Source organism: Manis pentadactyla, chromosome 9, assembly GCF_030020395.1.
Source record: "Manis pentadactyla isolate mManPen7 chromosome 9, mManPen7.hap1, whole genome shotgun sequence".
Taxonomy (NCBI): Eukaryota; Metazoa; Chordata; class Mammalia; order Pholidota; family Manidae; genus Manis; species Manis pentadactyla.
In genome coordinates this window covers 84,513,029-84,538,047 of record NC_080027.1, presented here as the reverse complement: position 1 = coordinate 84,538,047, position 25,019 = coordinate 84,513,029, and the positions used below count along the sequence as shown (strand labels likewise).

At 52.9% G+C, this 25,019-nt stretch overlaps 1 protein-coding gene across 1 annotated transcript in view; it reads right to left on the bottom strand.

Annotated features, from left to right (window-relative positions):
- CD82 (CD82 molecule) overlaps positions 1-25,019 on the bottom strand; it is a 46,239-nt gene that overhangs the window by 13,369 nt on the left and 7,851 nt on the right. The window contains exons 2-5 of the mRNA XM_036891681.2: positions 8,952-9,034; positions 4,469-4,541; positions 298-419; positions 57-131 (exon numbers count right to left, since the gene is read on the bottom strand). Coding sequence (XP_036747576.2) covers positions 57-131; positions 298-419; positions 4,469-4,541; positions 8,952-9,014 — 333 coding nt within the window. The 5' untranslated portion in view covers positions 9,015-9,034. The remainder of the gene's footprint in view (positions 1-56; positions 132-297; positions 420-4,468; positions 4,542-8,951; positions 9,035-25,019) is intronic.

Sequence of the window (25,019 nt, the reverse complement as noted above, 5' to 3'; positions counted from 1 at the left end):
AATCCTGTGCATGAGCAGTCCAGCCTAGGTCGGGGCTGGGACGGAGGGGTGCTTACCTCACCCATGTTCAAGTAGAAGAGGGCCCCAGCAGCCACCTGGGCGATGAGGATGAGGAGGAGGAAGACAAAGTACTGGGGACACAAAGCAGGCACAGAGTTAGCCACAGGTCCCCCACCGGGAGCACCCGACCCACTCCCTCACCTCAAGGATGCTCCCAACAGTAGGGGCTGGGGCAGTGCTCAGGCCCCATGGCTGGCTGGCGGGAGCTGGTGGGCAGTGGTGGAGGGCCATACTCACCAGCCCCAGCAGGCAGCGGACCTCCTTGATGGCGCCGACGCAGCCCAGGAAGCCCATGAGCATGGTGACGGCCCCCACACCAATGAAGACATAGGCCCCAGCCTGGAGCGAGCTGGAGGTCTCTGGGGGATGGGAAAGGGTGTTGAATTCAGCCTGGCTGTCTCACCCTGAGTGAGTACAAAATCAGCGGCAGGGCCTGATGGCCTAGGACTGCCCCCAAACCCACTCCTTGGAGCCTGAGCCCTGGGGTCAGCCCTCAGGCAAGGAACCAGCTCCCTGTCCACCTTTGGAAGCTGCCTCCCCTGGTTTCCCCCTACTCTCTCATCTGTCCTATCACTGCTTCAGTTTGTTCCTTAGCACTTAGGACTGAAAAGACCCTACGTTTTACTGATTTATCTTGCTCACTGTCTGCCACCCCTACAAGAATGTGAGCTGGACAAGGACAGGGTTCCCTGCTGAGCCCCCAGTCCCCAGAACAGTGTCTGGCAGTGAAGTGCTATATGAATATCTACTGAATTAACGGACCACAGACTGGCAGGTTCTCTGGGGCCATGGACATTTAAAACCTGCCTCCCTCCTTGGCCATATAATAATAAACCCTAGCCTCTCTTGCCTATTCACTGAACCTCAAGGGTTCCATCCACACTGTCTCCAACTCTGACATAACTGCATGGTAGACACTAGCACAGCTATTTCACAGATGAGGAAACCGAGGCTCAGAACAGCAAGGATCAGGGCTGGGATCTGGAAATATGCCAACCTCCAGTGCCGTGCTCTTCCCAACGATGCACAGGCACATGTACTGATAAAGGTATAATGCTGTTCATTCAACACACACATTTTTACCAGGTGCCCGCATGTGCCAGACACTGTGCCAGCTACTGGGGATACAGAAGGCAGACCAAGGAGCTGACATTCAGCGTAGACTGAAAAATGGTGAGAATAAGTAAGCAATTAGATCTGACTGTGTGAAGGCCAGGGAGATAAGGACGTGGCTAACGTGGATAACAATGGGGCAGGTCTGTGGGTTGGGGTGGCTGGCAAAGGCTGGTTTGAGCAGGTGACAATTTGAGCTGAGACAAAAATGGAGAAGTCAGCCTAGTAAGGATCAGAGGGAAAGTACTGCAAACAGTGGGAACAGCAAGTACAAAGGCCTGAGGAAGGAGTAAGCCTGATGTATTTGAAGAATTGAAAAAAGGTAACTAAGAATGGCCCAGTGTGGGTTGGACAGGAGTCTAACAGGTGACCTGCCTGAGGTGTAGAGAGGGGCCCGAGGGCAAGAAACCCTCTTCAGGGGGAACAGCCTGCCCTGGTGGGAGGAGGTCAGGAGTCCCATCAAGGCACCTGACCAGTATTTCCCAAGAAGCCCAGCAGCTAGGGCAAAGCTCAAGTCTTCCCCCACCAGAGCCTGCTGATGTGGGGGATACTCTACCAAGGCTGTGATAGGCCAGGAAGCCTGGGTACATATGCCTCCCCACAGGCAGGAGCCTGCAGACTCGCTCTCATGACAGCCCCACATTCATGGGGAGGCAGATGGGGAGAGCAGGCTAGATGGAGTGCATCAGCGGATCTGAGGAACCTCTTAGAGATAGATTCCTGGGTCCATCTCACCTGGGCAGACTTTCCTAGGAAACTGACTGGAATCTACATTTTTAATGTGCTTTCCTAATGACGTGGGCACAGCCAGGGCTGCCATACCTGACTATCAGCTGGAAAAATCCAGGCCACCTTCTTGAGGGACCTTGGGGAGGCTGAGATCCCCACCTTGGCCACCAAGGGGTGTTAACAGTCTTAAAGAATAACCACAAAGCTGGAGTGTGGGTGGGTAGGAAAGCCTGATCCAGCTCTACTTCCTGGTCATAGACAGAATGTTCTGGAACTCAGGAAGAGCCCTAGCCAGCCCACCGCACTCTCAGTGTGCCAGAGCAGGGCTGCTTCTACCCAGCTCCTCACAGGATCCCCCAGGGAGCCAGGCAGCACCCCCACCAGGGGAAGTGTGGGGGCTTCCTGGCCCTGAGGCCGCCTTTTTGTCCCAGGCCCTGCTGCCCTGGCTCTCAGCCACTATCTTGGGCAGGAGGAGGCTGTCCAACTCCACGTTTTCTAAACTTCCTGAAAGTGGGTTCTGAGTCCTCCCATCAACTGCTCCCAGGAAGAAGGAAGTGGCACTGCTGGGAATCCACTGTGTGGGGCCCCAACAAGGCCCCTTATCAGAGCCATCCTGTTTCATTTCCACAATAGCCAGCAAGGGGGGATTTACATCCTGACTTGTCCCTAAGGGCCCGGAGGCCCAGCAAGGCTAAGAGGCCACTGAGACACCCAGCAGGCAAGGCCCAGGGCTGAGACCCCAATACAGGTCCTTTCCTTGGGAGCCAGCCCAGCTGTAGGGCTCGGTCTCTTAGCACATCTTATGGACACCAGCCCCTGTCCTCGCTCAGGCCAGCCCTGATCCAAACCTGCAGAGGGAGGCAGGTGAAGATCCTGGGGCAGGCTGTCCATGTGCATGACAGAGCTCTAGCTCTGACCCTCATTTGTTGTGTGAATCTTAGCAAGTCTTTTCCCCTCTCTAAGCCTCAGCTTACCCAGGGGTAGTGACTGAGCCCTGGCTGCCTGAGGAGCTTTTTAACAGCCACCTGCTCCAGACCCCTACCCACACCCATGGATCCAGATCCCTCAGTGGGGCCTGGGCCCTGATGTTTATAAGAGCACTCCAGGTACATCTAGGGGGCCCCCAAAAGTTGCCTAGGACCAGATCCTCAGACCTGAGCAGGGAGAAGGTGGGAGGAGCAGCAGGCATCACTGGATCCCTGGGGCTGGGTGCAGAGGGCAGAATGCACGGGACAGGCCAGGCTGAAAGACCTTGCTCTGTGGCACAGGGTCTGCTGGGTGTGGGCCGCGGCCCAGGAAACAGAGAGCTTGAGTCTAGTCAGGGTCCAGGATGAGGTGCCCCATACTGGGAGGGCATGGGGAGTGTGGGCACCCAGCTGAGGCAGGAAACCCCCGACCCTAGTGCCAGAATGGGGGTGTGGTCTGCTTCCCCCCCAGGAGGCAGGACTGACAGCTTTGGGCTGCATCTGATGTGGCTGGAGGGTGGATCATCCTGCATATCTGAGGGGAGGCCTAGCACCCTAGGGCCACAGTGACAGGTGTGGCCTTTCATCACCCATCTCAATTTGTTCTGTTTTATTCAAATCAAGCAGCTGTCATGGGCCCAAGTCCAAACCTGCTGCCTCAGCAGCTGCTGGGAGGGTGGGAGGGGAAGAGGCCAAAGAGGTGCTTGCTGCTGGGAGAGGCACCACTGTGCTCCTCAGGGCCCTCGGCTGTGCTGAGGCCAGCGCAGCAAGCCCAGCAGGCTTCCTGGAGGAGGCCATGAGTAGATCAGAAGGGCTCTTATCATCTGGGCAGGGGTCCCTCAGGCTTCTTTCCCCCTCCTTCAAGTGTGAGAGGAAGGGCTTTGATGTCAGGGCTCCCCTACCATTTAGGACCAAAGCTCTCAGGGTTCCTGTCCCATGCCTATCACTAGAAGCAGTGTGAACTTGAGCAAGGGTCATCACATCTCTGAGCCTCATTTCTTAATTTGTAAGGCAGGAATGTAATAGCTCCTACCTCACAGCACTACTGTGGGATTAAGACACTATATGTTGCAACCCTTGACCCCAGGCCAGCCACACAACGAGCACAAACAACAGAAGCAGTGCACAGTGCCTTCCTTCTCGGCGCACATGCCGATTCACCTGGCCAGTGTCAGGCACACAGTAGGCACTTCATCAGCTCCGGACAACCCATTGTTCCTGACCTTTCCTACATCTCAGAAGTGGCCAGGGAGGGACTGTTGCCCACATTTTGCTGAGCTGGCAAATGGAGGGGCTGAGAATATAAGAGGCTTTCCCAAGGTCAGGGCTGAAGGAAAGAGCCAGATGGGAGAACAAGATTCCCTGATCCCCGTGTTCTTCAGACAACAGCAGCTTTGTTTGGTGGCAGTGGAGAGTAAATTCCTTCCAGAAACCCCTGCAGAGGAACCCATGGTGGACTGGTCAGCAGCAGGACCTGGAAAAGGCCCTGGGGTCAGCTGGAAAAGTGACCAGCTTTGAGGCTGAAGTCTTGTGGGGGCAGCCCTGCCTGCTGCCCCAACCCTCCCCACCTCCCCACCGAGCCAGCCTGGGAGGGTCCTTACGCAGGACAGAGATGAAACTGCTCCTGTCGGCCAGGATCCACACCCCAAAGCCCAGGATCACTGCACCCAGGATCTGGAAGGAGAAGGAAGTAGTTAATGTGGGTCCTGAGAGAGCCCTGCAACCTAGGCTAGGGGAATATAATAGAAACCAACTCCATCCTTGCCTAGCCTGAGGGTATCAGGGTGGCCTCAGACCCCAAACCCCAAGTCTTGGCAAACCCCGGCAATCCAGAGAACAGAGCCATGTGTGGGGAGTCCCTCCTGCCCCCATCCCCCACTGTCTTCCCTACTCCATGCCTGCGTGTGGTCATACTGAGCTTACCACTTCTAGGGACATGGCCTCTTGCCAGGGGTAACTTTCTACTTCACCTCCCGATCCTTCCCCGTGCTTATCCCTTCCACTCCAGCCCATCTCAAGGGCTGGGAATGTCCTGAACAAGCTTTGGGAGGAAACCTCCATGGATCTGAACATCAAAGTCCATTTGTCCTTCAGAGCTTGGCTCCAAGGCCACCTTCCACAGAAGACTAAGACCTTCCCCCTGCAGACTAAGGGGCCCCTACTTTTGGCCACCACTGTCAGCCCCTTCTTAACAGCCATTCTCACTGGGTTTGACTCTGCCATGTGCACCTCCCAGGCTAGACTGTGAGCTCCCTGAGGGCAGGGCCAGGTTGCATACAGCTCTGTACCACTGCGTGGTAGAGCACCAGGTGCTGTGGGCTCTGGGAATGAATGAGTTCATCACCCGACAGTAAGTGCAGGAGTAGAAAGGCAAACAAATGGGGCAATGCTGGTGTAGGCTTAGGCCTAGGGATTCTCTGCCTCCTTCCCCTCTGCCAGGATGGCCCACAACCTGAGCCTACCTCCCCAGTTGGAACCTTAGCCAAGACCCACTATCCCTTCACGCTGGCTAAACTGGGGAAATGCCCAGCAAAAACACTAGTTCCTTTCAGGAGTGGAGGGTCCCAAATCATCCCATAGGTTGGTCTTTACCTGGGGCCTGGCCTGGGCCCACCTGGGGAATAACCCACCTTGAGAGTCCCAGCATGTCACCATCCACCTCTATTGCTAGCCCTGGGTTCTCACCTCAGCCATCATCCCTTAATCTTAGGTGAAAGGCAAGCAGCTAACAATAAAGCCCTCGGCATGGGGGGAGTACTGGGGCCCCAGGGCCTTTTTCAGCAATTATTCTTAAGAAAACAAAATTAATGGAAAATATCCATGATGAACAAAATATCAAGCATTTCAATAAAGACAGGGTTGATGTCACTGTTATTTCCCTTTAGAAAAGTGACAGAGCCATGGTATGGCACGGTTTATCACTGCTTCTCATTCTGAGCCAGTGCCTCACTCACCTTACAGAGTCCAGGCCCCTTAAAGACAGCAGCTGATGTCCACCTACACTGCCCTCACTATCTTCCAGCAGCTCACTCTCTTCTCCTTTCCCTTTGTCAGACGGGCCCTGTTACTGTCCTCATTTCACAGATGGGGAAACTAAGGTTCTGACCTTGCCCAAGGTCACTCAGTTCATCTGTCAGTCTAAGCCAGGTGGTGGTACTGGGGTTCTCTCCTGAACCTTAGCCTAGAGAGCCAGTTTCTGGGGACAGGAAGGCTATGGAGACCCTAGGAATTGTCCACCCTCAAGTGGTGTGGCCTCAGATTGCACAGCTTGCTGGGAGGAATGGGCTTGGTCTTTACAGCAACTGGGATTTGGTTCCCAAACACTCCTGAGCCCCTGCCCACCCCACCCCAGCAGCCCACAGCACAGCTGAACCCAGGCAGGTCATCAGGCCCACAGTCTGCTCCTGTGCACTTCAGACGACCTGGCTGGGCCCCTGACATGCTCACTCCTGCACTCATGGGGGGCACGACAGCAGGGAGAACAGCTCTTTCAAAAAGGGTGTGGGAGGCAGGGCAGGAAATTCCCTCTGGGCAAACATAATCCCAAGTAGATAAAAACCCAGAACTGCCCAGCTAAACTCCTCAGCTCACTTCAAGGGACCCATGAGGGAAGTCCCTGGTGCTATCCATTCAGTCCCTCTACATGTCTGAGGATGGCAGACTGGCCATCAGGTATGGCTGGACCAGCCTCCAGGACGTGGATCAGCCAGAAAGGAGGCCTAGGCAAGCAGAATGGGGAAGGCATCTTGGCACCCTGTTTCTCCATGAAATATGACTGTGTCCGATGGGCACCCTCCACGCCCCACCAGAATCTCCCAACAGGGCTTAGCAGGAGCCAGGACCCTCACAGCTAGCATCCGCTGTGATGTGTGGGCATAAGCACACACAGCAGCCAGGGCAATTTTCCCAAACCACAAGTCTGATCATGTAACTGCTTCCCACTGTGCATAAAACAAAGACCAGAATCCTTCCAGGAAGGCCTGCATGTCCTGTGCCTGGAGAGGCACACTCCATCCCACCCCCAGCTTGGACTTATGCTCCTACTTCCAGGACCCCCCTCTCCACACACACAACTCCAGGAAGCTTTTGCTGACTGCCCTGTCAAGGTCAAACCCCTTATCTGCTCTCCTAGGGGCCATATGCTTCATTCCCAGCACCTAACATAACTGCAATTTTATTATCCATTTGAATAAGTATTTGTCTGGAGATCCCCACTCTGCCAGAACATAAGCCTCATGAGTGCAGAAACCACAGCTCTTCTGCAGGTGAATATCTACCTGGCACCCATGAAAAGGGCTGGATACACAGATGTGTCAAATACACATTTGGTAAATGATAATGAGTGAATGAATAAATGAACGCATATACACTGTCCCTATAGCTCTCCTTTCCCTCTGTACTTTCTGTAATAAAAGCTTCCCCTCTCTAAACCCCCACCCCTACTCCCCACATCCTGGGCCCCAGCACACGGAGAGTTAATACCTGGAGCAGCTGGGAAGAGGCCAAGCCCAGGATGGGATGGCCCAAGACCAGCTCCCAAAGCTCTGGCCAGAGAGAAGCTTTTCCAGTCCCTGGCTCCGTAGGACAGCCTGGGAACAGGATAGGAAGGGACACCTTGGCCAAAACCATCAACCCCACTCCCTTTCTCCACAGTCTCCACCTGTTCTTCCCACTGCATGGGGGACGTGGGGTGTCTGTCCCCTGATCCCCATTACCTCCTAGGCTGTAACCCAGACCCCTCTCTCTATTCCCTAAAGCCCCCAGGGGTAGAACCACAGCACTCAGACCCCATTTTCCAGTCCTGGCTTGCCCACCCTTGATGCCAGAGAAGTGCCTGCCAGGGAAGGCTTGGCTCTTCTGCACATGCGGCTGCTTTCCAGAGGCCTGGGCCAACCAGCACAGACTTGACCACTAAGATCCTCCAGAAGGGGGCTCGGGCTGGGGCCAGGGTGGACAGACGGCAGGACAAGCAGCATGCACTGTCCCTGTGCCTGTGCGGACCGGGAACACACTTGTATCTGCGTGTTGGGTTAAAGTTATGAAGGCAGATTTGGAATGATTCTTTGTTTTCCAAACTTTCTACTATCCTATGTAACTTGTAAGGTAAAACTGTTTTTGTCCCCACAAGTACCTCATGTCTATTGCAGAAAATTTGGAAAATGCAGAGAAGCCTAAAGAATAGAACCAAAATTCCCAGGAATCCCAACAGTAACATTCAGAGGCATTTTCTTCTCCTCTGAAAAATATTCATATATGTGTACCATTTTCAAAACTAAAACTGCATCATAATGAACATCCTACTGTATAGCCTGATTTTTAACAGGATGTAATGAGCCAGCATGGTGAGGACATAGCCCCCAGCACCACTGGGGCCACAGAGGCCTCTCAGGCTATTCTCCCCCTACCACCATCACGCACCCATTCATACACACATCCTCACACCAGGATATACGCTCAGACACACATACGCACACACACAAGCACACACACAGTCATGCTGGCAACTCCAAGGCAGAAGGAGTCAGCCAGTGCCAGGCCAGAGAGGAAAGTCAAGGCCCTAGGAAAACCAGCTCCAGCTGTGCCCAGAGCTTCCATCTGGGAGGCCCATGGCTTGGGAACCTGCTGAGGACTTCCGGGGTGGATCTAGGGAAGGGGGGCTGTGTCCCCACTCTGTCCCAGGGCCCAGTCTCTCTTGCCCATCCTCTGAGTGCTCAGGAGACATCCCCATTGTGGGGGTGGCGGGGTGCAATGGGGGCTGACGAGACCTGGACCTGTTAACACGTGTGTTCTTCAGAAGGGGGCCAGGAGGGCAGGGACTCAGAACAGGATGCGAAAGATTCCCAACAATTCCCAGCTGATGAGCTGGAGGACACCCAGGGGGCTTCCCACACCCACCTCCAGCCCTGAATGGCCTGGACCTCGGTACTCCAGGAGAGAAATCCAGTGCCCTGCCACAGAGCCAGCTGGAACGAGGCGAATCTCCTTGCTGCCACCACCTGGTCCCACTTGGAATGGCCTGTCCTCAGCCCCCATCCTGGGAGAAGAGTCCGGTGGAGGTGGTCCACCAATGCTACTCATACTTACAAAGAAGAGCAAATTGAAGAGGAAGAGAAAGTATTTGGTGATTCTGATACAGGCTGACCCCATCCTGCAGGTCCTGGAGCTTCCTGGGGAGACGAGAGAAGGGAGGTAAGTCAATGCAGGGTGGGCTGGGTGGGCAGGGTCGGGGCTGGGGGCAAATGAAACCCAAGGCTGATGGGCATCTGTGCTCAGCCGGCCCCAAACTGTCCCAGCTGCCCTGACAACAACCCCATGAGGCAGGTACTAACATGAGGTCCCATTTGATGGTACCCTGAGGCTCAGAGACGTTAGGTGACTAGCCCAAAGCCACACAGCCAGGCAGTGCGGTCCTGTGGGCAGTCTTGGCTGCTTGATGTTGGACAGTTCAAGTCTGAGTCAGTCACTTTACCAGGGCTGGGCCTGGAGGGAAATTATGTAGGAGGTAGTGAGTGACTGTTGGAGACTCAGAGGTGAGACCTGTGGCCTGTTCCACAGATCTGCAGGATCCCCTCTGGGGCTAGGGGCTGCTTGGGGGAGAAGGAGAGTTCTGCCTTCTCAGAAAATGGACTGAGGGCTCCCTACACCATCTTATTACTAAGGGAACAAATATGTATGGTAGAACAGCCAACAAATACAGAAAACTGCAAATTAAATTTTTTAGCTTACCCCAGAGATAAAAACTGGCATCATTTTAGGAGCTATATTTCCACTGTGTGTGTGTGTGTGTGCATGTAACAAAAGGTTTTAAACAAAGTTGGGCTCCCACTGTTTATAGAGTGTAGCCTGCTTTTTTCATTCTATAATTTCCATCTCTGTTTACTGATAAAATGTTCTTCTACAACATAATTTTACACATTGCATATGAGTCCACGCTATTGATCACTACTTACTAACATTTGGGAAGGGTCACAGGTTCCCCCAGAAAATTCAAGTATAAGTAGCATTTTGCAAATAATTTCTGGAGGTTCATAGACCCCATGAAGCCTATTCAGAAGCCCATTAGGATCCCAGGTCACTGTGTCAGGTACAGACATACCACGAAACATTTAATCAATACTCGAAGATTAAGCACACAGGGTGTTTCCAAGTCATCCTGGGTGACACACTGGTGCTTCGGAAGCCACACAAACCATGCTTCAGCACACTGGCTGCTCTGCTCCACCCCGAGGGACCCCAGGCCAGGGCAGCACTCAAGGAGGGAGAAGGAAGCTGGACACTGGTTGACCTCACCGCCTCTCTGAGGCCAGACAACTCAGGAATGGCCGGCCAGCAGGCCCTGTGGGGAGAAGGGAGCCAGTGGCCGGCAGTGGGGGCCAGGACAGCTGGCCTGAGACAGCTGCATGGGCAGAGCCAGGCTGCAGGAGTAAGGGAGCAGACACCAGACCCAGTTGTGTTCCCACTGCCCTGTGGAGGCCACAGAGGAGAGGGAGGGAGAGCCGAGGGGCAGATTTCACCCCCTCCTCCTCCTTTAAGGACACAAGGCAGTCCTAAGTCTTATGACTCTTCCCTGTCCATGTAGAGGCCCCCTCACCTTCTCTGGACATGACAATCTTCGATCATCCTTGCCGAGTGCAAGCTCAGCTTCAACTTTCTACACCTTCAGTGACAGGGGGAGGGGCTACCAGGGAGGGCCCACCATCTCCCAAGGGGTCCGGTTCGGCTTTCTGACATCTGTTAGGGAAAGCATGCTTCAGCTGCCTTTCTGTGGGTCGGATTTGGGTACAACATGCAAGAAAGCCAACCAAAGAAGGGAACGACTGCCTGTGCGATATGCGTGCCCATCACGCAGCACAGAAGCAGACTCTGAAAGGGTTCATGAGGGATTCACGTGCTGTGGGAGAGATCTGACTGAGGGCCCTTCCAGTCTACAGGGTCCAAGGCCTGGGTCTGAGACATGCAGGGACAGCAGTGACCCAGGAGCCAGGGAAGTCTGGCCCCAAGAAGCCCACTGGGACCCCTGTCAAACTCAGAGGGCAGGAAAGAAGGGCTCACCCACGTCAGGAGGTCCAATGATCTGAGATCCCCAATGGGGACCTGCCTGGGGATGGCATACAAAGGAGAGCTTTTGTTTTCCTCTCTCCTCTATCCCAGCCCCACGCCTGACAGATCACAGGCACTCCACAGACTTGCAAAGAACGAAACAGAAAGAGAGGAAAGATTCTCTCATGGAGAGAGGCATGGCTTTCTTTCCTACCAGGGACCTTCTTGCCTGGCTGGGTCTCTTTCCAGTAAATGACACAGGACGCCCCAGGGACTAACCCAGGCTCAGGCTCAAGCAACTTACAGAAAGGTCGGCACTTCACCAGAAGAACCTCACTAACTACATTCAAGCACCAAAGGGCTGAGCATGGTGCCAGCTGCGTTCTTGTGAAACCAAAGTGTGGAAACAGTCCACCCTTTGGCAACTGCGGCAGGCCTGTGCTGTTACACAGTTCCAGAGAGGCCGGGAAGGGAGTTTCTACACTTTCCGGCTCCCACGTCCTCTGCTCAGGCTGGGTCTCCAGGGCGGGGGTGTTCCAAAAAAAGCAGTATTTAGACAAGAATAAATACTGGGTCTGCTGAGATGAATGTCCGTGAATGGCACCTACTCAGGTCTGTCAACCCCTTTAACCCTCACAGCCTGTCTGGAAGGTGAGGAGGGTATTCCTATCCCAAGGGGCCCAAGGCTCAGAGAGACAAAGTAACTTGCCCAAATCACGCAGCTCATAAGCTCCAGAGCTCAGACATTTCCACTGTGAAATGCTGCCTCCCAGGGAATGGCCACAGCTGTATATATAGGGAGGTCGGAATGGCTGGGATTCTGTTGTCCAAGTAGGTGGTGAATACCAAGGAGAACGGTGGGCAAGGAGGAGGCAGAGGCCACTGGATTGGTACTTTCTCATACTCTGGACCCTGGCAAACTTGCTGGTCCCTTGATCTCTCATACACATTGTGCCAGGTGTTGCACGAAGCCCTTCAGTGTTCTATGAGCAGACTAAGGCACAGAGGGGTGGAGGAGCTTGCCCGGCGTCACTGGTGTGCGGACAAGCAAAGACAGGTCGCTATCACCTTAGGCCACCCCATCCTCTCCAGATGCTGGAATGGAAGCCACGCAGCCCCATGACTGGAAGGGATTGGGCCCAGTGACTCCCTGGGAATCCCCTGAGGGAGGAGAAAGTGCTGAAAACAGAGCTTGGGATCAGCAGCTGCAGGGCTTGTTCACTAAGAATCAGGATACAAGGTCCTTCTGGCCTGTGAGCACAGACATTTCCTCCTTGCAGAGGGGGGGAGCTGGATATGCATTCTCCATCCTCAGGAGAAGACGGGCAGTTCCAAGAAGGGCAGGGGCTCAGCTCAGCCTGGGAACAGGCCCAGGTCACCCCACAGTGGGGTACGGCCCAACTTCAGGGAGCCCACAACCACCACTAAGCCCTAATGAGACCCCAAAATTGGATTCAGAGGGCCTGAGGAGTCTGAGCCTTAATCTCTTTACCCATGAAACAGGAGTAAGGGCTGGCGTAAGGCAGGCAAAGGCCAACTAGGGTCAGCAACACACCCCCTATTTTTGTATGGCTTATGAGGTACAAGCAGATAGCTGGAAAAAATCAAAATCAAAATCAAAATAATAATTTGTAACAACTATTTGGCAGATTTGTCCAGAGATGAAATTAGATAATGTGGGTAAATTGCCTGGCACATGGTAGGCTTTCAATTAATGGAGATGACCATTATAAGTCAATGCCGTAAAGGAATTTTCTACTTACTTGTCCATCTCCCCTGTGGACTGTGATACCTTGAGGGGAAAGACTGCATTACTAATGAAAACACACTCCCAGTAAATGTTGCCAAATGAAAGATTAGATGGGTAATGGAGGGACAGATGTGGGTGGATGGATGGAGGGGGGGAGAGAGGAGTGAAGGGGGAGGAACTTCCACCTAGAACACAAGGACTTTCAAGTGTTTAGCCACCTGCAGGGGGTCTAATATCCACTGCTGCTGAGCCAGCTGAGACTCTGCTTTCAGGCCTCTTCTGTCCTTACCTAGGGTGGGGTGGGGATTGCTCAGAGGGAGTACCTCGAGCCAGCTCTAAATGCTGGGACCCACTGACAGGGTTCCCTCCCTGGGACCCCTGGGTGAGAAGGGAGGACTAGGGAAGAGCTGGTGTTTTTGAAAGGACCCCTTCTCTGTGTTGGCCCCTGTGAGCTCACAGCTATAGGGCAGGAGGTTTTGTTTGTCCCTCACCAAGGATGGGGGAAGACCTCCCCACCTGCCTCTAGAACCTGTGTGTTCCGACATAGCCTTGGGGAAACGAGCTTATGTGGTGGAGTGGCCCCTCTAGGCCCAGAGTCAGGAGCTACAGGCTCAGTCCTGTCCTGATAAAACAGGAGTTATAAGACATCTGGAAGCGACTGCCCTCCCTGGGCCTGCCTCCTCACCTGTCAAATGACAGGCAGGCACCAGAGCAGAAGGCTCTGGAGCAGTTCCTCCAAATACAAGTCCTAGAAAACACACTGTTAAGAACAAAAGATGTTGCTGTCACCAAGTATGTGACGTACCAATTCTCCTCCCCGAGAATCAGTGTGCATTAGGCAGTTAATGTCTCCAAGACCGAGACAGTAAACACTGCTGACCTGAAGCCATTTTTCACTTAACAGCCTTTAACACCACGTGGAACACATCTTAGGAAATACCAAACCAAAAGCTCCTGAGGTCCCTTGAGGGCTCATGCTCCAGGATTCTAAGTGCAGCAGGATTCAGAGGTGGGGGAGAGATGGCCTTTCAACCCACCAGATGGCTCAGACTGAACACCTAAGAGCCATACTCAGGTCTCCTTCTTCTTCATCCCCCTCATCCCACAGCCCACGGGTCTCCTCAATCCAGAGCTGCTCCCGGCCCCTCGCCTCACCTCCCACCTGGACCAGTGCAGCTCTCTGACTGGTGGCAGAATCTACTCCTGTCCTCGCCAATTCATTATTCACACAGCAGAAGGGCTTTGAAAAATGCAAACCAGATCTTGTCACTCCCTTGCCTGCAACCCTGTAATGGTGGTGATGCCAACATGTTCACTGTAAAATCCAGCCTGTTATGTGGCCAGTCGGGCACTGCCTGGTTTTCCCTGTCCGTCCTCTGTCCTCAGCACCAACTCCCCAGACACATGTTCCTTCCTAAGGCCACCCTTCCCTGTTGTTCCTGCCCACCAGGCCCCGCCCACCTCAGCGCCTTGCCCTCAAGGTTCCTCTGCTGGAAGCACTCTTCCCCCAGAACCCGGGCTGCCCCCTTTGCTTCCAGGGGCTGAATTCCCTCCTCCCAGAGGCCTCCTCTGAACACCTGATCTACACCTGCGTCCCACCTCCACGGTACACTAGGATCAAAATATACCAATGCCCAGCCTCCCTGTCTCTGTCTGGAGCAAGTCATTAGACTCTCTGGGGGAAGCAGGGTGGGCTCCCCCATGACTCCAAGGAGCAGAAGCTTCAAGGACATCTGGGCCGGTCACATGTCTCGCTCCTTGCATATGTCCTACTGGTTCACTAGTGGCTGGAGCCCCCATTAGAATAGGGCTCCTTGAGGAGAGGCTGCATCTGTCTCATTCACCCTATATCCCAGAGCCTAGAACAGCACCTAGTGTGTGGTAAAGGCTCAAAATTAGTTTGCAAGAAGAAGGAAAGGAAAGTGGGGGAGGTGGGGCGGGGAATATCTGGCAGTTCAGCAAAGGTGGAAAGGTTTCTTAGAGGAGACAAGAGAAATCAACTTTGATTGTACAACTGGAGGTTTCTGGTCCTTAGAAATGACATCATTGGCTTGTGGGGAAGGAAGGTTGCTTCCCCTGCCAGGATTGGATTTTAATCTCCTTTGGGTCAGAAAAGCAGTTGGAAATGGACTCTTTGCCCTAGAAAGATGCACGCAGACAGCAGTCACATGCTTTCATCTGGTTTCAGGGGATTATGCAGCCTGGAAAGCCAGGAGCTTTTTCTTTCCCCCATCTCCCAGTGGCTTAGAGCAGTGGTCCCCGATCTTGGCTGAACACTAGGATTACTCCTGGAGCTCTAAAACTTGCTGGTGCCTGGCTCCCCATCCCAGAGATCCTGATTTAATTGGTTTGAGTGTAGTCAGGCATTATGGTTTTTTTAAGCTTGCCAGGGATTCTTGCTCTGCTCCGGCAGATGCAGGCCTGAAGGGCCTGGTCAGAGAATCTCACATGAAGCTCCCTGCACCTCTGCTCTGTCCTCCACTTCCTAGAGGCTCATCGCACAGGTCATTTACCCCAGGACAGTGACTGCTGTGAGGTCACGGCATTTCTCAGAGGGGCTGGGGAGAGCAAGAGCCAGCAGGTCACAGAGTAAGATCAGCACTGTTCATGCCGTGAAGGGCACAGAGATTCCCGTCCAGAGCTCTTCTCTTTCCACCTGTTCCAGCTCACTAGGCGTTCCGCATAGAGAGTTATAATCTGAACTGGACTCCAAGTCACACGGGAGCCCTTGGGTCTCACCCTTGGATCTGCTACTTATCAGCCACATAGCCTTGGGCAACGCTGCAGAGCTGCCTCCTTATCAGTGAATGGGGAGCCTGGTTACCCTGCACAAGAGTGAGAAACTGCAATCAGGCTAGGACATAGTAGGGCATCAATCCAGGCTGGCACCATGGCCCACTCTTCCTACTCTCCCTGCCAGATCAGCCATGTATTACCAGGTATGTGACCTTGGGCAAGCACTTCACCATGGTGCCTTACCTTTTCCACCTGTAAAATGGACTTAATAATAGGTTATGGTGAAGCTTACATAAATCAGTATCTGTAAAGTACCTGGTACCCAGTAAGTGCCAAATAAATGCTATCAATTATGATGATGATGACTACTATCCAGAAGTGGTTGATTTACTGGCCAACAGTCCAAAGCTGTCTGGGGAATTTGATCCAGCTTCCGGATATGTGTGCCCAGCCTAGAGGCCCTGCGCCAGGGTTAAGCAGGGTTGGGCTGGGCTACCTAAGGAAGGAGGGCTGCTGCCCTCTGCATAGGTGGGGCCTCTGTCTCTGAGCTTCAAGGGGCCTGCCTGGGGCCTGAAGGTCCAGCCAGTTTGGTGAGTGGGACAACAGATTCCATGAGCTCAGTCAGCCTGGTCTAGCAGAAAAGTAGAATGACAAAGCCTGACCTGGCTATTCTGTTCTGGAAGTACTCTGCCCGCAAGCTGGTTCTTGGCCACCCAGCTCTCCAGTTCTCTGGACTTTGTCCTGATCACCTACAAAAAGAGACTGATCACAGGTGGCTGTGTTTGTTTTCACATGTGACAAGTGAAGTGCTTCCTGAAACCCTGGCTGATTTCAGGGGCTGGGTTTTGACCTCCTTAATATACTATATTTAAATCTCTACTACTTTTTTTGTTGTTAAAACAGAAAGAAAAGATAAAAGCTGTTACTCTGGGCAACAGGAAAATCATGAAGCTATAAAGCGTGATTAGGATCTCAAATTTCCTTCAACACCTAGGTTTGAATCCCAGCTCTGCTTTGTACTAGCTGTGTGACCTTGAATAAGGGAGTGACTGAATCTCTGAGCCCCAACATCTCATCTCTAACACAGAACCCCCATCTCACAGGATTGTTGGAGGGCCAAGATAATGTATGTAAAGAGCTTTAAGGACACTGTCAGCTGCTCACAGCACAGCTAAGCAAATTCCACCACCACTGTCATCTTGGGTTGTTAGAAACATGTCCAGATCAAACTCCACCCCACCCAAGAATCACAGGATTTTAGATTCCCAAGCCTTCCTGTTTCTCTTACAGGTGTGGAACCTGAGGCCCAGTGAGGTACAGCTCCTGTCTCATGATGCCATGGGCCAGGGTGACAGGTTCCCCTTGTCATTATCGGGCAGATGTTAACATCTGACCCGTGGCACTTGGGGGAAGGGGGCCAGGGGCACCAGAGGAATGCAGGCAGCTGGCTCCTCTATCCAAACCATAGTAGAGGAGTGACAGCACTTTACAGCCTGTATTATGCCATAGCCATGGTCTCTCACTTCTCTCTAACAACCCCCCAAGATACTATCATCCCCATTTAACAGATGATGAAACTTGGAGACTCAGAGGTTCAATGACTTGCCTAAGGCCAAACAAGAAAGTGGCTAAGCCCTGATTAAAATTTGGGTCTGACTTGGGCCCAGTGCTCTTCCTCCTCACCTGTTGCCTGTACGAACTGAGGTGGCTGGCGGAGACAGCCCTCCCCATTCTTTTGCACCTCTGCCTGACCCCCATATTCTGCCCCAGCTCCAAGGCCTGATTCTTGGCTTCCTGTCAGGAAGGAAAAGATCAGCCCCACCAATCCTGGCCAGAGTGTTCCTTCAGTGTGGCTAATGTGGCCCTTCCCAAGAGGCTTTTCTCTGAAACCCAAGCAATGAGACTGGAGGGCCATCAGCAGGAAGAAGGGCCACTCTGACGGAGAGTGCAGCATGGGGAACAGCAGACCGCTCAAGGCTTCCAGTCTATCCCCCGGCCCTAGGCAGCCGAAGCTTCATGTTGAGGCAGAGCCACAGCCTCTGACCTCTCCCTCTCCATGGTCACCTTTCTTGGCTGTTTTTGGCCTTTTTACCAGGCCACTTGGGCCCCGTGCAGACCCTACCCCTGCCTAATGCTGGGTTCTAAGGTTCACACACTCAGATTCACAGTACCAGAAAGGCCTACTTCAGTCTCCATTTCTTAAATGAAGAGACTGAGGCCTGGAGAGTACAGTGAATCCCCACCCTTCTAGGGAATGTGTGTGTTCAGTGTGTAGAGCCAGGTAGAGGGCTGGCTGGAGTCATGAGTGCTTTCCAACCTATTTCACATCATGACACATGCTGAGAAATATACGTATTTGTTCAGCATGCTGGAGTGGACAGACAAAACTGTGCCAGGTCTGAGGTGACCAGCCCAAGGCTCTGTGCCCATGGGCTGATGAAATAACCAACCATCTCAACACATCTATAACCCATTCAAGCCATCAGTTGGGAAGCCCTAAGTTAGAGGGACATTTAGGACTATATCAAAGGCTGTCCAGAACCCAATTCTAGGGAACCCTAACAATAGAACCCAGATTCCCAGGTGAGCTCTCAGGAGTCAGCCACTTTTCAAGGACCCCTCTCCAGCTCCACAGCAAGAGGCAGAATAGTGAACCAGGTCATAGTATGGACTTTGTATCCCATTTCACAGAGCTGTGGGAACTTTTGACAATTTGCCTACCCACCCTGAGCATCAGTGTCCTCATCTACAGAATGGGGTTCTATCAGGGCTTATGCAGGAAGACAGTGGGATCAGCTTGCCATATCCTAGGATGAGAGCATGAGAGGCAGGAGACTCTGGGAAGAGGTCATGTGAAGCAGAGTCCCCTCCTCACATGGCAGCATGGGGTATGGCATAAAGATTATCCCTTCAGATGTGGGACACACACAGATTCCTACAAACTGTCCATATGCAGAAGGGAAGAGATGGGGTACTGAAGAGAGAGGGGTGAGGCCCCAGAGAGGTTGGCCCTGCCTTCTCACTTGGGCTGAGCTGCCTCTAGTTGTATCTCAGCCAGGAAGACTCCCTCCCCACCATTTGCAGGCTCTTGGAGTCAGACACCTGCCCCTGCCCTCCAGCCTCACCCAGCCCTTCTCTGTGTTCCCACCCCAGGACCCATGAGAGAGTGAGTCCCTGTGCCTGTGTGTGCAGTGTTTGCCTTACTGTGCCTCACTCACCTCCATTCTCTTCTCTCTCCCCATCAAGTATCCCCAGAGCCAAAATGGTTCTCAGGCCTATTGAGGTGCTGAGAACTATAGTCTTGGGAGATAAGAAGTATTAGCCCATTTTAGAGATGAGGGAACTAAGGCTTAGAAAAGTTAAGTGACAGGGGTAGACAGAGCCAGGGTGTGAACCCATGTCTGTCTGATGCCCACCTGCATTACTCATGCCCAAATAAATAGGGCTGCCAAGAGTGCTCTGTGAGGGTCTGTGCAGGAGAATGCTCTGGGGAGGCTGCCTGGAGGAGGTGTCATCAACTCAGCTGTCCGCTTCCTTCCTGAACCCAGTACCTGGGGAGAGTATGCTGTGACTGAAGAGCCTGCCTGCTGCCATGTGGGGTCCCTGATTAGAGCCCCCCTCCTTCTCCCTAACTCCCTTGCCAAGGGCCCACACCCAACACAAAGCCTCAGTCTCTTAGAACCTCAGTCTTAGCCCAGATGCTAACCCTTTTTGGCCACCTGCCCCAGCTGACCAGGCTCTGGCATGGGTGTGTTAGCTGGTCCCTGGTGTCTAGTGCCTCCCCAGAGTGTCTTCAGTTGGTTGAGTTCAGAGGCAGGGGCTGTGAAACCCAGTTAATGCCCTCTGAGCCTTTGTGAGGTTATTTAGTTACCCATCACTTAGAACTTTGTTTCTGCAGGCAGCTTAGCATGACAATAAGGCACAGGGGCTCTGGGTGGGACTGCTGAGTTTCCACTCCCAGCTTGATAGTCAGCGAGACCTTGGGCAAGTCCCTTTACCCCTCTGAGTCTCAGTTTCTTCTACTGTAAAGCTGTACAAGGAGGCTGACAGCAGTGCTTACCTCACAGGGCCAGTGTGAGGATAAACTGAGCCCCAGGAGGCACTTAGCACCATCTCTGGCAAGTAGTAACTACCAAACTACCAGTCTGGAGGGGCACAGACATGAGCTATAATGCCCCAACATAATCATAAAGCAGCCTGGTGATTCCACCTGGACTCTAGCTCTCCCTCTGAGGGACCAGATGGGCTCTTTAATAATGCCTGGAAGTGCAGGCCCTGCTGGCCCAGGCAGGATCCCACCTGGGAAGCCAGCCCAGCTCCGCTCTGACTCTGGACCACTCTGCATGCTCACCCCTCACCCTCTTCTGTAGCCAAGAACCCTGCCTCCCTTGTGGCCTCCTTGAGGGACCAGTGCCCTCCTGCTCTTACTCACACCATCCTTCTGTTCATGAGCCATCAACAATAGCTCATCCCCTCCCCAGCCAGTTCTTCTCAGCCTTGGCCTCCCCCAGATTCTGCAAGGGCTGGGTGGTGGTGCCCTGAACAAAAACCCTCTCACCCCCGTCACTGAGATTCCTGAGCAGCCTGGGTCTTTATCAGCAGAAGGGGTGCTGGAGCCACCCACAGACCCCTAAGGGAGCTGAAGTTGGGACAGAGGACTTGACCTCAGGCAACAGGGGCTAAGCCAGAATGAGCACCCAGGTCCCAAACAGCCCTGTGGAATCCCCCAACTTCACTCCTTTGGGCCCTGGGGAAGAAAGGAGGAAGGGACTGAGCCCAACAAATTCTACCCTGTAATCACTTCCCTCCCCTAAACCTCAGCTTGCCTATCTGTGCAATGGGGATAGTCCCATGCCAGCTCCTAAAGCAGGGCAAAAACCTAGGACCCTCCATCCTGGAGACCTAGGACTCTGCCACCCTCACCTCCTCTCAACCCACTTCCCATGCCCAATTTCAGGGGCATGCCTCTGGAAGGCAAATTTAGCCAAGAATGTGACCACCCACTGAGAGTTGTGGTCTCCGGATGTGGACCTTGACAAGTCCTGTTTCCTTCCTGGGAAAAAGCTCTTCCCCGTCTTACAGGGAGGTGTGAGAATTGAGGAATACAAATGTTCTAGAGCACAATAAGGGAAGCACGGTGATTATTATCACTGTAAGAAGGTTCCGGGTCACATAACAGTGGGAAGGGGGGGCGGGGTGTACAGACAGACAGAAATGGATAGGAAAGGTATATGGTGCTCTAGGAAGGGATATGTGTTCTCAGTGGGTCCCAGGGTCCGGGCATGGGGTTCCAAGAGTCCTCAGTACAGGGACCTGCGGTGACACACCACAGTCTCAGACAGGCAGGGCCTCAGGCTGCACAGGAAGGAGCTCAGAGAGATGCTGCTTCCCCAGGCAAGTGAGCACACCAGATCCAGGTGAGCCTCCAGGTGTCCAGAGGGAAAGGGGATTGTTTGCTTTGCAGAAGGAAAACAGATATGTAAATGAGCTGCAACTGGCTGGACTTAAACTTCCTAGGAGGGAACACTCAGGGCTTCAGGTCACCTGATCCCACCTGAGTCATCCAGCTCCACGGGGAAGGCCCTGTGTGACCCTGAGAACATAGGAGATAGGAGTTACCCCTGCTACAGATTAGGAAACTGAGGCTCACAGAGGTAAGTATGTGCCCAGGGTCACAACTTACAACTGGCAGAGCTTGATTAAAGACTTCCATGTTTGGACCTGATTCTGTCCCTCTGCCCAATCATTCCCATTATCAGCCTAGAACACGCCCTCGCTGGAGCAGATATAAGTTGGGCTTTAGACCAAGGCCCAGACACCCTGCACAAGAGGGTTGGGTGGGTGGAGGCAGAATGTAGCAGGGCTGATGGGAGGGGAAAGGAGGGACAGTCATTTCCTGAGTGCCTCAAACCCAGCAGGCGGCAGCGGTGGTAGGTGTTTCGCACACTTTATCCCATGAAAGCCTCACGAGTGGTCGGCAAGGAAAGTAGCTTTCTTACTTTAGGAGAAGGAAGCTGGCAGTCAAAGAAGGTGAGTGACTTGTTCAGCATCACGAAGTGTGAGTCTCAGATCCGAGGCTGACCCTGAGGGTTTCCACCGTCCCTAGTCCGTGCAGACCCAGTGCCCTGAGCCCCGCCGGCCGGGCAGACCCTGTGGGCGCAGCCACAGCCCCTGCTCTCTAGGCCTTGCTGGGGAGTTAACTGACCCAGTTAGCCGGCCACCCACTAGACAAAACCCAAGACACCTCAGTTGGATTGGTCAGAACACCAAGGCTTCCCCAAGGGAAGAATGTGGCTGGAGATGGAGCTGGGCCTGGAGAAACAAGGAAGATGGTCAGGAGATAAGGAGTGGGGGAGGGCATTCAGGCAGAACTGGGCACCAAGGTCTGACAGTCTGGAAAATTCTGTACTGTGCAGGAATATAGGAAGGCAGCACAGTCCCCAAAGGAAGCCAGGGGCTCAGGTGGGGCAGAGACAGGCTGGACCCCACCTCTTCCCACCACTAGTGGCCTCAAATGCTAAGACCTGAGCAGGAGCTGATAAGAAGAACAGACTGGACCACCTTATCTCCCGTCCCCAAATTCCTGGCCCAGAGCAAGGATCCCAGGCCAGCCTTTCCTAGAGTCCTGGGCCCCCTGAACCCAGGAGTCACCAGTCCAACTATGGTTCCCAATGAGGGATCTCCAATCCTGAGGCTGAGAATAGATAAGAGCCCAGAGTTCTCCCTCCTTACTTAGGAAGGGACTTGGGGTGACAGACCAGGCTCAGGGTGGGGAACAGATAGAACATGGTTCACGTCATGGCTCTAGCACCTCCTCAGCCATAGGATCCTGGGCATCTCACTCATAGCCTCTGCCATCATCTGTAAAATGGGCTCAGAAATAATACTCTCTCTGCCTACTTTACGAGGTGCTGGGAGGCTTGCAGGAATAAGTATATGAGAAAATGGCCATTGTGAAAAGCTATAAAGCATATGAGGACTCAGATGCCCCAAGTCAGGGAGTGACTTGCTCAAGGTCACACAACAGCAGAGCACGATTTGAACTGAGTCTCCTGATGGCTAGGCCAAGGCCTTCCCACTGCAAGACCCTGCATCCCAGGGAAGCCCTGCCCCTGTGCTGATCTCTTTGCCTGGGTGGTGGGTGGAACACAGACTGTCTCTCAACATCCCAGCTCCTTTGGTCCAGGACCCATTGCCATTTCAGACCAGACAGCCAAGGCTTGGAGTTTGGGATTGAAAGCCCTTTTTAGCTGTGACCTTGGGCAGGTTGCTTTAGCTCTAAGACACTCAGTTTCCTCATGTGTAAAATGGGGACTGATAGCCTGTACCTGGGGGGGTCTGACAAGAAAATGACCTAAGATCTTGGCTGCAAAATGCCCAGGGCAGGACCTGGCACACATTAGCACACATTAGCTGCTCAACAGATGAGGGGCCTCTCCTCTCTCTCTGATGTGCCTGCCAGGAAGCGCCCAGTCTCAGCAAGAGGAAGTTACCAGCCTCCCTGAAAACCTGCCCAGAACAATACCTGGGAACATAAACTGGCTGGAGAACCTGAAATCTTGGAAGAAGATCACATTACTGAATATAGCCAGTGGTGTAGGCAGTAGTTGGTAGTCATGTGGTAGTAGGGGGTGGGGGGTGGGAAGGGTAGAGCAAGCCCCTGGCTCAGAGATGGTGGGGGAACCTGCTTTCCTGGCTCCCTCCTTTGGGGTTCCCTGGGGCAGGCACGGTATTCAGAGAACTGCTCTGCTCCAGACCATGGGGAATGCCAGAGAGTGTGGTGGGGTGGGGGAAGGTAGAGGTGACAAGTCCAGGGCTCCTGTATTACCACTCCTGCTGGCTTTCAGGACATCCTCGGACATATCCACTCACCTCTCAGAGCCACAGTTTTCCTCTCAGTACATCTCAGCAGCAGAAACATCTCCTGGGAACACGTTAGCAATGCACATTCTCAGGCTGTACCCCAGACCAACAGAATCAGAAACTCTGGGTGTCTGATCTATGCTTTAACAAACCCTCGAGGAGACTCTGATGTATGTCAGTGTTTGAGAACCACTGTTCAATTCCATGACCACCTCCGACTCCAGAGAAACTCCCTCCCACGGACTCATCTTCCTAGTCTCTGGCTCCTAGAAGGCTGTTTGGGAGAGAGAGATCATTAAATAGTAAAGAGATCCTATAATTAATTGATGATACCATAGGCTCCCAGAGAGGAGACAGGATGAGGGTCCAAAGTCAAACTGGAGTTGAAGAGGAAAAGCTCCCCAGAGCTGTCTTTCTCTGCCGATCTCTTCCACATACACACATACCCTAACAGCCAGACCCCATCCTTCTATGAGTTGGCTAACTATCACTGAGGGACAGACAGTGCCCTCTTCCCAAGTGGGGCTGGAGCTAAATTTGGGAGTAAATCCTGGTGGATACTGGGGAAAGAGCTTTTCCCTAAGAATCTCATCCTCAGACCTGAGTTTAAAAACCACCTGAATGGAAGCCATTTCTAGGAATTCACCCCTTGAAGCTCAATATATATATGTGGACAAGGTGGTCACTCACCATAGCAATGTGAATACTAATGAAAAACTCAAAAGAGGCTGAATATGCAACAGCAGGGGGAGGCTTATCTGGGTCACAGTAGATCCATTCAGCACAATACCAAGGAGCAGGGAAACACACTGTGGGAGGATATCGAACATGGAAAAACCCTCCCTCTACAATTTAACCTAAGACCAGCAGCACAGGAAGTGTTTCATATGGTGTGGTTCCAATCGTGTGTGTGTGTGTGTGTGTGTGTGTGTATGTGTGTGTGAACACCAAACTGTTCACAGTACTTATCTCTGAGTGGTTATTTCCTCCCTTGCATCTGTGTCTTTACCCATCAAAAATTTCCATTTAAACTATTTCTTCAGTAATTAGAAAGTTTTTTAACTGTGCATTTGGTTCAGATGGTGATGAAGTTTTTCAAAAAGTTGACAGAAATATCTCTTTCCTACATCACAACCGCTGGCCTCGGGCAGCCCCTGCCACAAGGGAAACTTGGTCCCCCCAGGGAGTGTCCACATTTCATGTGGTCCCAATTATCATGATCAGGACCAAGGAGTGGAAGCAAAGGGAGGGTAGATTTGCCCAAATTTTAAAGAGTCAGATCTGTCCAGAGATGAAAGCTTAGTGAGTTCTGTTCTCCACATCTTGGAGAGGTGTGCAAGCATAGGCTGGATGACACCCATGGGATCAGACTGGGTAGATAGACTGACTGAATGAACTATAGAGCTGCTCATAAGACTACAATCCATGAATCTAGACACAAGCCCCCAACAATGTCTTCAACTCCAATCCAAGCACACCCAGGTCAAGGCTGGACTCAGACAGTCTGATCAAGGACTAAACCCACAGAGGTCAGAGGCCTTCTTGACCCTCCGAGCTTCAAACAGCCCTGGAAAGCTCCTTCAACTCCAGAGCCTCTGGGGATGTGGACTCTGTCATTTCCCCACAGGAGTAGTAGGAGCAGCCTTCACTTATCATGACCACCCTTATCATTCTCTGGCTTTTATTGAGGCTATATTCTGCACTGGGCCACCACTAAGCGTTTTACCCACACCCATTATCTCCTTTAATCCTCATGCAAGCCC